The sequence below is a fragment of the Vulpes lagopus genome, chromosome 6, assembly GCF_018345385.1.
Source record: "Vulpes lagopus strain Blue_001 chromosome 6, ASM1834538v1, whole genome shotgun sequence".
In the NCBI taxonomy this organism is placed as follows: domain Eukaryota; kingdom Metazoa; phylum Chordata; class Mammalia; order Carnivora; family Canidae; genus Vulpes; species Vulpes lagopus.
This window is the reverse complement of record NC_054829.1, coordinates 115,573,502-115,588,520: the sequence shown is the minus strand read 5'-3', so window position 1 is coordinate 115,588,520 and position 15,019 is coordinate 115,573,502. Positions and strand designations below refer to the sequence as shown.

The following is a 15,019-nucleotide window of genomic DNA, read 5'->3' as shown; positions in this document are numbered from 1 at the left end:
GTGAGCATAGCACTGTAGCACCTCAATCCCCCCTTCCACTTTTGTTGCATTCTTTCAACAGATTCAAAGAATTGATGTAAATTTGGAACATTGGAAGCTGGTAGATTCTTTGTGAGAATTCTTTGTCTTCCCTAGCAGGGCTGCTTACCTTATCTGCCCACATAGGAGAGAGTTTATGTACCAGAGGAGATTGGGTTGCTGCTAGAAAATACAGGTGGAGCCTGGATAATCGAATTATGAGAAGCAGCCATTCCAAGCAGACTCTAAGAAACACAAGCTGATATTAAGATCAGATAATCCGATAAGGAAAAAAGGGAAGGGCATTCCAAGAAAACAGTGGTCTATATAGGGAATTCTAGGATTACCTCAGTTTAAAATTGCCCTTTATAGGAAGAAGTGTCACAAATGACACATTCTTGCAAAGTAGCTCAGACCTGGGAATTTACATTGGGAAGCCTAAAATGTAGAACAAGCTGACTAAAGAGTCATCAGAGAGATTACCAGTGCAAGGAGCTGAAAAAGGAAGGGAGGGTTGGAAATTTAATGAAGGGCAGAGAAAAAAAAAATACAAACTCTTTAATACCTATGTTGCTTTAGTCTTCTAGACCTTGGAAAATGATTCCTGGGTGGCTTAGTCCATTAAGCATCTGACTTTGGTTTCAGCTCAGGTCATGATCTCAGGGTCCTGGGATCAAGCCTGTGTGGGACTCCTGCCTCAGTACAAACTCTGCCTGAGATTCTCTTTCTCCGTCTTCTTCTGCCCCTCCCCCTATTTGCATTTTAAATAAATAAATAAATAAAATCTTTTAAAAAAACCCACTGAAGATAATTTCTTAGAGTATTGGTTGAAGAAATGTCAGAAGTAATAAGTTGGGCAAATGGTGTCTGGATGCATTAGAAGGGTAAGATAATGGATTATAGAGTTACTATAGCTGGGTGCAAAGTTCTCAAGTGGATTTTTAAACCAGATTATTAGACATTTATGAGACTAGAAAACTCCCAGATAGCATAGGTGTGTTAAGATAAGTGAAGGTGACACAGTGAAAAGAACTGGAGTCAGATGATGTAGGCACAAACACTCATCTGTCAATAAACAGCTCTGTGGACATGAGCAAATCACTTGAGTTTTTTGAGCTGCATTATTTCTTTCTGGGAAATGTTATGAAACTAGATGTCCTCTAGTGGGTAGTTTAGAATCCATCCACAAAGAATCTGTTAGCTCTGCATGTACCAAATTTACCTCAATTCTTTTAACTAGGTTTCTGGATGATAAAGAGCTTCCATTTATTAAAGAACACATCCTGTGCTGGGTATTATGTGATTTTATAAAGCACACACATCAGTCCTATGACAAATGGGTGTTATTAATCCCTTTTAGCAAATAATGAAATTGAGGCTCAGAGTGCTAACTAATAGATAAGGTGAATCAGGATCAGAGTTTGTTTTGATAGCAGGGAATCAGTTGACCAATTTCCCATTGCTATTATGTTAGACAAGATGAATATATTTAGGATGGATAACACTACCATGAGGTAACACTACAGTGGACATTACCATAATAATTCTTACTTGTTTGGATACTTACACCTAAATCATGTTGATAATGAGTCCATGTTTTTTTCTTTTTTAAAAAATTTTATTTATTTATTCATGAGAGACAGAGAGAGAGAGAGAGAGAGAGAGAGATACGGGCAGAGGGAGAAGCAGGCTCCCTGTGGGGAGCCCCATGTGGGACCAGATCACAGGACCTCAGGATCACGCCCTGGGCGGAAGGCAGGTGCTAAACTGCTGAGCCACCCAGGGATCCCCAAGTCCATGTTTTTTTTTTTTTTATTAACTTTTATTGGTGTTTAATTTACCAACATACAGAAAAACACCCAGTGCTCATCCCGTCAAGTGTCCACCTCAGTGCCCGTCACCCATTCCCCTCCAACACCCGCCCTCCTCCCCTTCCACCACCCCTAGTTCGTTTCCCCGAGTTAGGAGTCTTTATGTTCTGTCTCCCTTCCTGATATTTCCCAACATTTCTTTTCCCTTCCTTTATATTCCCTTTCACTATTATTCATATTCCCCAAATGAATGAGAACATACACTGTTTGTCCTTCTCCGATTGACTTATTTCACTCAGCATAATACCCTCCAGTTCCATCCACGTTGAAGCAAATGGTGGGTATTTGTCGTTTCTAATTGCTGAGTAATATTCCATTGTATACATAAACCACATCTTCTTTATCCATTCATCTTTCGATGGACACCGAGGCTCCTTCCACAGTTTGGCTATTGTGGCCATTGCTGATAGAAACATCGGGGTGCAGGTGTCCCGACGTTTCATTGCATCTGAATCTTTGGGGTAAATCCCCAACAGTGCAATTGCTGGGTCGTAGGGCAGGTCTATTTTTAACTCTTTGAGGAACCTCCACACAGTTTTCCAGAGTGGCTGCACCAGTTCACATTCCCACCAACAGTGTAAGAGGGTTCCCTTTTCTCCGCATCCTCTCCAACATTTGTTGTTTCCTGCCTTGTTAATTTTCCCCATTCTCACTGGTGTGAGGTGGTATCTCATTGTGGTTTTGATTTGTATTTCCCTGATGGCAAGTGATGCAGAGCATTTTCTCATGTGCATGTTGGCCATGTCCATGTCTTCCTCTGTGAGATTTCTCTTCATGTCTTTTGCCCATTTCATGATTGGATTGTTTGTTTCTTTGGTGTTGAGTTTAATAAGTTCTTTATAGATTTTGGAAACTAGCCCTTTATCTGATATGTCATTTGCAAATATCTTCTCCCATTCTGTAGGTTGTCTTTTAGTTTTGTTGACTGTATCCTTTGCTGTGCAAAAGCTTCTTATCTTGATGAAGTCCCAATAGTTCATTTTTGCTTTTGTTTCTTTTGCCTTCGTGGATGTATCTTGCAAGAAGTTACTGTGGCCAAGTTCAAAAAGGGTGTTGCCTGTGTTCTCCTCTAGGATTTTGATGGAATCTTGTCTCACATTTAGATCTCTCATCCATTTTGAGTTTATCTTTGTGTATGGTGAAAGAGAGTGGTCCAGTTTCATTCTTCTGCATGTGGATGTCCAATTTTCCCAGCACCATTTATTGAAGAGACTGTCTTTCTTCCAATGGATAGTCTTTCCTCCTTTATCGAATATTAGATGGCCGTACATTTCAGGGTCCACTTCTGGGTTCTCTATTCTGTTCCATTGATCTATGTGTCTGTTTTTGTGCCAGTACCACACTGTCTTGATGACCACAGCTTTGTAATACAACCTGAAATCTGGCATTGTGATGCCCCCAGCTAAGGTTTTCTTTTTTAAAATTCCCCTGGCTATTCGGGGTCTTTTCTGATTCCACACAAATCTTAAAATAATTTGTTCTAACTCTCTGAAGAAAGTCCATGGTATTTTGATAGGGATTGCATTAAACGTATAAATTGCCCTGGGTAACATTGACATTTTTACAATATTAATTCTGCCAATCCATGAGCATGGAATATTTTTCCATCTCTTTGTGTCTTCCTCAATTTCTTTCAGAAGTGTTCTATAGTTTTTAGGGTATAGATCTTTTACCTCTTTGGTTAGGTTTATTCCTAGGTATCTTATGCTTTTGGGTGCAATTGTAAATGGGATTGACTCCTTAATTTCTCTTTCTTCAGTCTCATTGTTAGTGTATAGAAATGCCATTGATTTCTGGGCATTGATTTTGTATCCTGCCACGCTACCAAATTGCTGTATGAGTTCTAGCAATCTGGGGGTGGAGGCTTTTGGGTTTTCTATGTAGAGTATCATGTCATCGGCGAAGAGGGAGAGTTTGACTTCTTCTTTGCCAATTTGAATGCCTTTAATGTCTTTTTGTTGTCTGATTGCTGAGGCGAGGACTTCCAGAACTATGTTGAACAGCAGTGGTGAGAGTGGACATCCCTGTCTTGTTCCTGATCTTAGGGGAAAGGCTCCCAGTGCTTCCCCATTGAGAATGATATTTGCTGTGGGCTTTTCATAGATGGCTTTTAAGATGTCGAGGAAAGTTCCCTCTATCCCAACACTCTGAAGGGTTTTGATCAGGAATGGATGCTGTATTTTGTCAAATGCTTTCTCTGCATCTAATGAGAGTATCATATGGTTCTTGGTTTTTCTCTTGCTGATATGATGAATCACATTGATGGTTTTACGAGTGTTGAACCAGCCTTGTGTCCCAGGGATAAATCCTACTTGGTCATGGTGAATAATTTTCTTAATATGTTGTTGGATCCTATTGGCTAGTATCTTGTTGAGAATTTTTGCATCCATGTTCATCAGGGATATTGGTCTGTAATTCTCCTTTTTGGTGGGGTCTTTGTCTGGTTTCGGAATTAAGGTGATGCTGGCCTCATAGAACGAATTTGGAAGTACTCCATCTCTTTCTATCTTTCCAAACAGCTTTAGTAGAATAGGTATGATTTCTTCTTTAAACGTTTGATAGAATTCCCCTGGGAAGCCATCTGGCCCTGGACTCTTGTGTCTTGGGAGGTTTTTGATGACTGCTTCGATTTCCTCCCTGGTTATTGGCCTGTTCAGGTTTTCTATTTCTTCCTGCTCCAGTTTTGGTAGTTTGTGGCTTTCCAGGAATGCGTCCATTTCTTCTAGATTTCCTAATTTATTGGCGTACAGCTGTTCATAATATGTTTTTAAAATCGTTTGTATTTCCTTGGTGTTGGTAGTGATGTCCCCTTTCTCATTCATGATTTTATTAATTTGAGTCTTCTCTCTCTTCTTTTTAATAAGGTTGGCTAATGGTTTATCTATCTTATTAATTCTTTCAAAGAACCAACTCCTGGTTCTGTTGATCTGTTCCACAGTTCTTTTGGTCTCGATATCATTGAGTTCTGCTCGAATTTTAATTAACTGTCTTCTTCTGCTGGGGGTGGGGTCTATTTGTTGCTTTTTCTCTAGTTCCTTTATGTGTAAGGTGAGCTTTTGAATTTGAGATCTTTCCAGTTTTTGAATGTATGCTTGTATTGCGATGTATTTCCCCCTCAGGACTGCTTTTGCTGCATCCCAAAGATTTTGAACGGTTGTATCTTCATTTTCATTAGTTTCCATGAATCTTTTTAATTCTTCCTTAATTTCCTGGTTGACCTTTTCATCTTTTAGCAGGATGGTCCTTAACCTCCACGTGTTTGTGGTCCTTCCATATTTCTTGTTGTGATTAAGTTCTAATTTCAAGGCATTATGGTCTGAGAATATACAGGGGACTATCCCGATCTTTTGGTATCGGTTCAGACCCTATTTTTGACCCAGTATGTGGTCTATTCTGGAGAAAGTTCCATGTGCACTTGAGAAGAATGTGTATTCAGTTGAGTTTGGATGTAAAGTTCTGTAGATATCTGTGAAATCCATCTGGTCCAGTGTATCATTTAAAGCTCTCGTTTCTTTGGAGATATTGTGCTTAGAAGACCTATCCAGGGTAGAAAGAGCTAGATTGAAGTCACCAAGTATAAGTGTATTATTATCAAGGTATTTCTTGAGTTTGGTTATTAATTGGTTTAAATATTTGGCAGCTCCCACATTCGGGGCATATATATTGAGGAGTGTTAAGTCCTCTTGTTGGATAGATCCTTTGAGTATGAGATAGTGTCCCTCTTCATCTCTCACTATAGTCTTCGGGGTAAATTTTAATTTATCTGATATAAGGATGGCAACCCCTGCTTTCTTTTGAGGACCATTTGAATGGTAAATGGTTCTCCAACCTTTTATTTTCAGGTTGTAGGTGTCCTTCTGTCTAAAATGAGTCTCTTGTAGACAGCAAATAGATGGGTCCTGCTTTTTTATCCAGTCTGAAACCCTGCGCCTTTTGATGGGGTCATTAAGCCCGTTCACATTCAGAGTTACTATTGATAGATATGAGTTTAGTGTCATCATATCTATTCAGTCCTTGTTTTTGTGGATTGTTCCACTGAACTTCTTCTTAAAGGGGAATTTTAAGAGTCCCCCTTAAAATTTCTTGCAGAGCTGGTTTGGAGGTTACATATTCTTTCAGTTCCTGCCTGTCTTGGAAGCTCTTTATCTCTCCTTCCATTTTGAATGAAAGCCTTGCGGGGTAAAGTATTCTTGGTTGCATGTTCTTTTCATTTAGGACCCTGAATATATCCTGCCAGCCCTTTCTGGCCTGCCAGGTCTCTGTGGAGAGGTCTGCTGTTACCCTAATATTCCTCCCCATAAAAGTCAGGGACTTTTTTTCTCTTGCTGCTTTAAGGATCTTCTCCTTATCTTTGGAATTTGCAAGCTTCACTATTAAATGTCGAGGTGTTGAACGGTTTTTGTTGATTCTAGGGGGGGATCTCTCTATTTCCTGGATCTGAATGCCTGTTTCCCTTCCCAGATTCGGAAAGTTTTCAGCTAGGATTTGTTCAAATACATATTCTGGCCCTCTGTCCCTTTCCGCGCCCTCGGGAACCCCAATTAAACGTAGGTTTTTCTTCCTCAGGCTGTCATTTATTTCCCTTAATCTATCCTCATGGTCTTTTAATTGCCTGTCTCTTTTTTCCTCAGTTTCCCTCTTTGCCATCAACTTGTCTTCTATGTCACTCATTTGTTCTTCCACCTCGTCAAGCCTCGTCGTTAGGACTTCTAGCTTGGATTGCATCTCATTTAATTGATTTTTAATTTCTGCCTGATTAGATCTAAATTCTGCAGTCATGAAGTCTCTTGAGTCCTTTATGGTTTTTTCTAGAGCCACCAGTAGCTGTAAAATAGTGCTTCTGAATTGGCTTTCTGACATTGAATTGTAATCCATATTTTGTAACTCTGTGGGAGAGTGGGCTGTTTCTGATTCTTTTTTTTGAGGGGTTTTCCTTCTAGTCATTTTGCTCAGTGCAGAATGGCCAAAAACAAGTTGTATTGGGAAAAGGAGAAAAAGAGAGAGAAGGAAAGAAAAGAGAAAAAGAAAAAGAAAGAAGAAAAAAATAGGGGAAAAAGAGAAGAAAAAGAAAGAAAAAGAAAGAAAGGAGAAAAAAGAAAAAAGGGGGGGGTGGGGGAAGCAATCAGAAATCAAGAAGAAAGAGAGAAAAAAAAAAGCGCAAAACAAAACAAAACAAAAAAAAAACAAAAACAAAAACAAAAAAACAAAAAACAAAAAAAACCACGGGGGAGTATCTTCCGATTCTGTGTAGTTTAAGTCCCTTGACTTCCCTTGGAACTGGTCCGTGTCGCTGGTCTTCTGGGGGAGGGGCCTGCTGTGCTGATTCTCAGGTGTTAGCACTTGGGGGAGCTGCTCTGCCCCTGCCTGGTGCAGGGCTCGGTGGGGGTTGTTCACCCCGTGAGGCCCCGGGAGGAAGCCACAGTGGCGGGGGCAGCTCTGGGACCCTGGATCCAGCCCCCGCAGTAGCTCCAGGGCTCTCCTTCTGCAGGGCCTGGGGGCTCCCGGGCGGGGCCGCTGATCTGCTCAGTTCCAGGCAGGAGCGTCCTTGCTGTCCTGGGCCCTCCCGGCCTCTGCCTGTCCCGGGGGAGGCCGGATCCTGGGCTGTGTCCCGGCGCCCTGTGCTCCGGGGCCTGCGCTGTTGGATTCGCGCTCCCGGCGGTGCAGCCCCCTCCGCGGAGCCGCCGCCCGAGCCTCTCCGAGCTGTTCCCGGAGCCGCGCAGCCCCCTCCGCGCGGAGCTTCTTCCTCTGCGCGAGCCGCCGCCGCTGAGCTGTTCCCGGAGCCGCGCAGCCCCCTCCGCGGAGCCGCCGCCCGAGCCCCTCCGAGCTGTTCCCGGAGCCGCGCAGCCCCCTCCGCGGAGCTTCTTCCTCCGCCCGAGCCGCCGCCGCTGAGCTGTTCCCGGAGCCCCGCAGTCCCCTCCGCGGAGCCGCCGCCCGAGCCCCCCCGAGCTGTTCCCGGAGCCGCGCAGCCCCCTCCGCGCGGAGCTTCTTCCTCCGCCCGAGCCGCCGCCGCTGAGCTGTTCCCGGAGCCCCGCAGCCCCCTCCGTGGAGCCGCCCCCCGAGCCCCTCCGAGCTGCTCCGGGTCCCGCCGAGCGCTGCAGCCCTTAGGGAGCTCGGCGCACTCTCCGGGGCGCGGTTCCTCTGTTACTGTCCCAGGGAGCCCGAGGGCGTCCCCGCCTTTCTGGGGATCCTGCTCCAATTCCCGGGGAGCCCCTTTCCGCGGGGAAGGTCGGTGCAGCTCCTGCTCCTCCGGGACGGGGCTCTCCTGTCCTGGGGACACTCGCCCCGGCCTCAGCCCGGCTCCTCGCGGGGCCCCTCCCCCTCGGAGGCCTTTTGTTCCTTTATTTCTTTTTCCCCGTCTTCCTACCTTGATAGAAGCGCGAACTCTTCTCACTGTAGCGTTCCAGCTGGTCTCTCTTTAAATCTCAGGCCGAATTCGTAGGTTTTCAGGATGATTGGATGGTTTTCTAGGTAATTTGCTGAGGACAGGTGACCTGGAGACCCTACTCCTCCGCCATATTGCCCCTCCCTCCCCAAGTCCATGTTTTTTTCATGGAAAGGTTCTTCTGGTGTTTTTTTTTAACCTCAGCCTATCTAACTATTTTTTAAAAATAAACAACTTGGTTGAAAGAATAGAAGAAACTCATCAGACTTTTTAAAAATGACAAAGGAGAAATATTCAGATGAATAATTTATTCACATATACCTCTATTCAAATATCACATCTGAAACAGGATTTAAGGTAATGATCAGTATTCAGTGAAATACATTAGTATTGAAAATAAATTTGTTCATTTAGCATATAAACTATCTTGCTAGACAAAGAAACTTTGAGCAGGGTTAGGATTTGGGAAACTGGAACAGAGGCTGAGAGTGAGGGTGATTGGCTTTTGGATTAAAAATTGGAACTTCCAAAAAGGACTGGAAAGGTCGTATCTACAGTGATATCTGAATGCATTTCTTTCTCAGTCACAAAAATCTTAGATTAACAATAATTTTCTATAAGAAAACAATAATTTTCTATTAAACAGTTTACTTCAGGTTGATTTCAAGTATAAAAGAAACCAACCATTGAAAATTCTAGCACCAAAGGCTGATGTAAATTTTAGTTACAGTCACAGAAAAAGGTTTTCAGACCCAAAGAGGCAATATACTCCTGCAGTTTCTGCTTTAGCCAGACCTCATCTTGAGGACAGTGGGTTTCCTTCCTTTAGGACCATATAGTTACTAACCAGAGAAAGTCATGGAAGATGTGCAAGAAATTGAAAGGTCTGATTAGTGTGTCAAATGGGAAACAGCTGGGCCAACCAGAAAAGACTTAAGAGTGACATGAAAGCTTCTTTCAAATATATGAAGAGCTGATGTCTGGAAAAGATGGTTGGTTAGTTCTAAAACTCTAAGAAATAGAAAATGAAACTGGAAGAAGTGGGTGGAATTATTAAAAAAAAAAAAAAAACAGTTTCTCCAGTGAGAGCCTTCCTGAAGTTGAATGGAGGCACTTCTAGAGGTTTAAAAGCCTCCTGGGTTACTCATTATCTTCAATTCAGTGAATGTTGGTTGAGAGCCCTCTTGTGCCATGCCAAATGCTTGAAGTGTATCAGTGAGGAAAACAGACAAGAATCCTTGCTCTTGCAGTGTTTACATTTTGGAAGGCATGGGGTAACTTTTAATAAATAATGAAACCGATCAATAAATTATGTAATCTGTTGGAAGGTGAAAGGGTTTTGGAAAAAGAGTAGAATAAGAGACAAGGGATGAGAGGAGGTGGAAGGGGAATGGGACAGACCTCAGTCACAGATACACTGTCAGAGCAGGTCAGCCTCATTGAGAAGGAGGCATCTGAGCAAATACTTTGATGAATGGTGTGACAGAGTTCTCTGGGGGAAGATCATTCTAGGCAGAAAAGAAGAGCCAAATATTGGCCTGAGACGGGAGTATGCTGGCAAGGAAGCCTCCTCTGCAGGTGCTCAAGCAGAGCCTGGCAGAGCGTCTGTGAGAGAAGCTGAAATGACAGCTTCTGGTTTTGGGGAGAGCTTGCACTCACTCCATGACTTCTGAGGTCTCTTCCAACTTTTCATATTCTCTGATCTTCTGATTTTCTGATAATTCAGAGTAATTAATTTGATAGTGATGAGGCGGATAGGTTCAAGAGCAGAAATACCAGACCAGGGTTGCAAATAAATGATGAAGGGGCAAGACAGATAGTGTGAACATTTCAAAATACTGTCAATGTGTTCACATATTTTAAGAAGATTCTGTAAATCACAAAAAGCATGTTTGCAGACCAAATCTTGCCCAGGGGCCATCAGTTTAAGACCTTTGCATTAGAGAAAGCGAAATCAGTTACAGGGTGTAATGATGTAATCCACATGTAAGGTCATGGACAGAAAGTCAAAGGAGAATAAAAAATAAAAAAAGAAATATGAATCTGATGAGAATTCTTCTTTTGTTATAATTTGGCAGAGAACCAAAAAGGAAGAAATAATCCACGATTACTGTGTAGTTGACACTCCAGGAGACCAATTCACACTGACTTTGCTCTTTCTTGGACAAGACTCATGTTGATTTTTTTTTTCTGTCTATTATCAATGATCAGATACTTACTTGCCTTTTCATTGTCCTCTTACATGTAATCACCTATAATTTAGGAACTTAAAGAAAATATCAGCCAGTTCAACCTTTCTCGGTTATTTTGAGTCTATAATGCGATTATGTAGTCCTAAAAATTTTGAACAGAGGCTCAGAATTAATGGCAACAGTTACAAAAACACAGAGAAAACTTCTATTCATGATTTTACCTTGTCCTGTTTCCTTGCTGCAGGTGCCTTCATTTGCAAGATGCTGCCATTTGTCCAGTCTACTGCTGTCGTGACAGAAATTCTCACCATGACCTGCATTGCTGCAGAAAGGCACCAGGGACTTGTGCATCCTTTTAAAATGAAGGGACAATACACCAACCGGAGAGCTTTCACCATGTTAGGTGAGGAGGCACCAGTGGCAGTACTGCCGGTCTTTATTACAGAACACAGAGAATTTCTTCAAGGTGAATCATATTGAGGAACCAGACTAGTAGCTTCTTGTTGAGCTTGTAGGCATGCGGTACAACTGGGATTTTAGATGTCTCCCCATTTACCTTGACCCCCACTCCTTTTCACCTTTAGGCCTACTCCCACACTTAAAATCTCATTTCAGCCTTACTTTTTCAGTTTAAGTCTTAACTTTTTAACACTACTTTCAGCTAATTTAAGATAACCTTTTAGTGGCATTACCACATTAACATTTATTAGATTAGGAAACTGTCATCCTGAGGTAAGAGGCATCTGAGCTAAAATGCCCTTCTTAGAGTAGATAGCTTTTGATAGGGGAAGGAAAGGTGCTTTTTAGAAAGGTAAAGAACAGGGGTGCTGCTCAGAGGTGGCCCCAATGGTCACAACAGCAGAAGGCCACCGGGGTCATGAGAACCCTGGGTGCTGAGTGCTGGAGGCACCTGGTGAAGACAAATTCCATCCACTTTGTAATTTTGCTCCAGGCATTTCTGAATCCTCGGCTTGCTGTCAGTGGTCTTGAGTCAGCAAGTCATGATGAGCAGGTACTTCTTGACAGGTGGTGACCTCGAAGCAACATCCTAAAGCCTAGCACAATAAGATGGAAACATTTCTCCATTTGATAGTTATAATCGAGCCTTTTAAAATCTTAATGCACTTCCCAGTTGTTTGAATGTCTGATAGCTAACCAATGAAAGGTTAAGGGAGTGACAAATGCAATAACCAAAAAGAGCAATTTTTACTAATATCTTGAGAGGAATGAGTAAATGTTTCTGCTGTTGGAATTTAGCCAGTGTGGGAAAGAATTCCTGAAGGCTTTGGAATGCCAAATAGTGAGAAAACAGGGAAAATATTCCTTAGTTTTAGTTAGTTTCAAATGTATGGCACATCCTACCTACAAAGAATTCAAAGGCCTCATCTCCCTTTTAATAATTGACATCTTTCCGCTTCACAATATCTGAAAAGCATGTGTGGATGTGGAAAGCAGGTGAGAAAAGGCATACATGGAGGAGAGAAGTTATTAAAAAAGGAAAGAGAGGAAGAGAGTTTCAATATCTGAAGGCAAAGTCAGTAACAGGCAGTCATGGAAGATAGGGAGTTTGGAAAGAGCACTCTGATTTCTGATTTTTTTTTAAATTTTTATTTATTTATGATAGTTACACAGAGAGAGAGAGAGAGAGAGAGAGGCAGAGGGAGAAGCAGGCTCCATGCACCAGGAGCCCGATGTGGGACTCGATCCCAGGTCTCCAGGATCGTGCCCTGGGCCAAAGGCAGGCGCCAAACCGCTGCGCCACCCAGGGATCCCTGGTTTCTGATATTTTAAGTGTTTTTGTAAATAAGGAAATAATACTCATGTTGTGATGCTTAAGACAAATTTTACTCAATTTTAAGAAGAGATTGTAGATGGTGATCTATATCATGTCTGACAACCAAACAGTAGGTGCTTGATCAACACCTACTAAGGGCCAGTAATTTTCCTTGGACTCGTATTTGGGGAAACGAACAAACCAAATTGCATTGTCTTTGCCCTCAATGATCTTAGAGGAAGTTGAGAAGAAACAACCAAGGGCAACAGGATGCCACTCTAGACGGCACATGGAGACAACGGCCAATTAGCAGTCAGTTCTATCTGGAAATGATGGTGGACTTCAAAGATTTCCTAGAGAAAGTGACTTTTGAGTCAAGTCCTGGAAAATGAGTTCACAGATAGATGTTGGGAAAAGGGTACTAATCCAGAGTGACACTGTAGGGCACAGAGCAGCACAATGCATTCTGGGATATGAGGGCTGAAGGCAACTCTGTAAATTCTTCAGTAGAGGACCCTGGTTGGAAGAACATGGACAGAAATGTAAGAGGAGAGAGAAGCAAGTAAGAGAGCCTCAGAGACCATGTTAAGGGTTTGAGTTTTATCTTATAGGCACTGAAATACTAGTCAGGATTTTTTTTAAATGTTTAAGGAGTTTTAATTAAGCATTTTAAAATGGTTCAGGAAGACTACTCCAGCAGCAGTTTTGAGGATAGTGAAAGAGTGGCTGTGAGAACATGTAGGCCACCGCACTGTTCCAGGGCAGAGATGATCACATATAAGGAGTCTTTATGCTTAGACCGTCTGCTTTATGGCATAAGCATGCATGTGTTTTGCTTTGCTGACTGAACCATATTCTCATGATTTTAATGTCTTGGCAGGTGTGGTCTGGCTGGTGGCAGTCATCGTTGGATCGCCCATGTGGCACGTGCAACGCCTTGAGGTAGATTCAGCACTGGGGTTGATTATTGAAAGTCATATTATTGAGATGTTTCCCAGCCCTCTCAATGATAATCCATTTTCTTCCTGCAAATGTGTATGACCCCAGCTACTGGAAGAGTTTCACTGGAAACTTTTCAAGTGCAATGATTTGTTTTGAGACTCCCCCCCCCCCCCCCCGTGTATCTAGTTCTCCCTTGATCTTATATTGTTAAGACTTTCATGCTTACAAGAAGATTCACCAGGATCACTTTGTACATTTTCTTGCCAGCTGAGCATGCCTGTCCTAGTGACCTCCAGAATCTTACTACATTTTAAGAGTTCAATGGTTGCTCTAGATTTTTTTACATTTTGAAATCACATTAAGAATTTGTCATTAATTATCTGCGTATGAATTGATTCTCCTTCATAAGTTCTTTCTTATCTGCCTCCCATATATTAACAAATTGAAATTTGAATTGGAACATGACACAGGATCATTTCATCTGAACTCTCTCCTTCCCTCCCACCTTTATCAGATGGGCCCAGCATTGCGTGGGGATTCACAGTGGAGGGAGCACCGTGCTGCTTTTAGTGACCCAGTCTGTCTGATGGGGCATGCATACTTCAGTATCCCCTGCCTAAGTGATCTAGCCCAGACAGTAGCCTTCAAAGGCAGTAGGGGGTTGTTCACACGCCACTAAGATAATTTTTTGAACCATCTCTCCTCTTTATACCTTTTCATTTATTTTTATTTTTTTTCTTTATACCTTTTTAAATTGATATAAGCAAATGTGAAATTTTACTGGATACGCGACGTCCACTGGCAAGGATAGTAAATGAGCCCTCAGGAGAGGGCACGTTTAAAATATGACTTGATTTTTTTATGTAACCAGTATACTGAATGATCTGGACTCGGGTGAGAGCAGGAGGTAATTTTATTCTGTCCCTTGCTACCTTTAAAAATGTGATCTGAGGACTTCCTAGTACTCTGACCCAATGTTGTGGATGCAGCCCCGAGCAGGCCCTGTTACTCTTCCAGCCATGCAGAGAGCAACATTCCTCTGGTGACTTGCAGTCACAACAGTGTTAGTTCTGTTATTAAAACGCCCAGTGTCATAATCACATAAATCTACACTCTCAATTGATGCAAAATGTCTCCCTCTCCTCAGCTTGTGCTGTTTGAGGAAAGGGGGCACGATCCCCTTCCTCTCGGCTTCCTTATTGTGCATTTCTCTTTTTCCATTCAATTGACTGCCTCTGGCTCCTTGCGCAGTGGTGAGAAGGGTAGGAAGAGGAAGGGGCAGGTGTCCTTGGGTATTGTGCTCTCTGCAGGTGACTGTTGCCCATGATCAATTCTTTACTTGTGGGGTTTTCCAAAGATAACAACACTGAGGCTTCTGACTGTTATTCCTTTCTCCAGCAGGCTGCTCATCAAGACCTTTGAGCTTCCACACATAGTTGTATGTGGTCTGTTGTTTTCTCCAAGGCTGTCCTTATCCCATTAGGAATCCTGTACCAATGGAGTCCTCTCATAAGTGACCCAACCCAGTACTCATTTGTGGGGTCCCTTCCTGGCTCATAGACACAAGGGGATTTGTCTATTTTTAAAATAAAATTATTTTATCATATGCTCTAAATATAGTTTAAATATGTAACTTATTTACTTTGTAGAAAATGCATATGTAACTGGCAAAGCTGCTCCTCATTATCAGCCAAATCAGCCAAATCAAATTTCTGTCAGGAAGAAGTGTGATTTCATTTTTCATACCAGATAAATGTATTAATATGCATCCCCACAGCTCCCTTGTCACTTCTAAATTTCTACTAGAGAGAGTGTGTGTGAGCATGCACAAAGCCTGAAT

General features: G+C 42.4%; 1 protein-coding gene across 1 annotated transcript in view; it reads left to right on the top strand.

The window, feature by feature from the left end:
- QRFPR (pyroglutamylated RFamide peptide receptor) overlaps positions 1 to 15,019 on the top strand; it is a 56,113-nt gene that overhangs the window by 36,072 nt on the left and 5,022 nt on the right. Inside the window, exons 2-3 of the mRNA XM_041759409.1 lie at positions 10,708 to 10,866; positions 13,118 to 13,179. Coding sequence (XP_041615343.1) covers positions 10,708 to 10,866; positions 13,118 to 13,179 — 221 coding nt within the window. The remainder of the gene's footprint in view (positions 1 to 10,707; positions 10,867 to 13,117; positions 13,180 to 15,019) is intronic.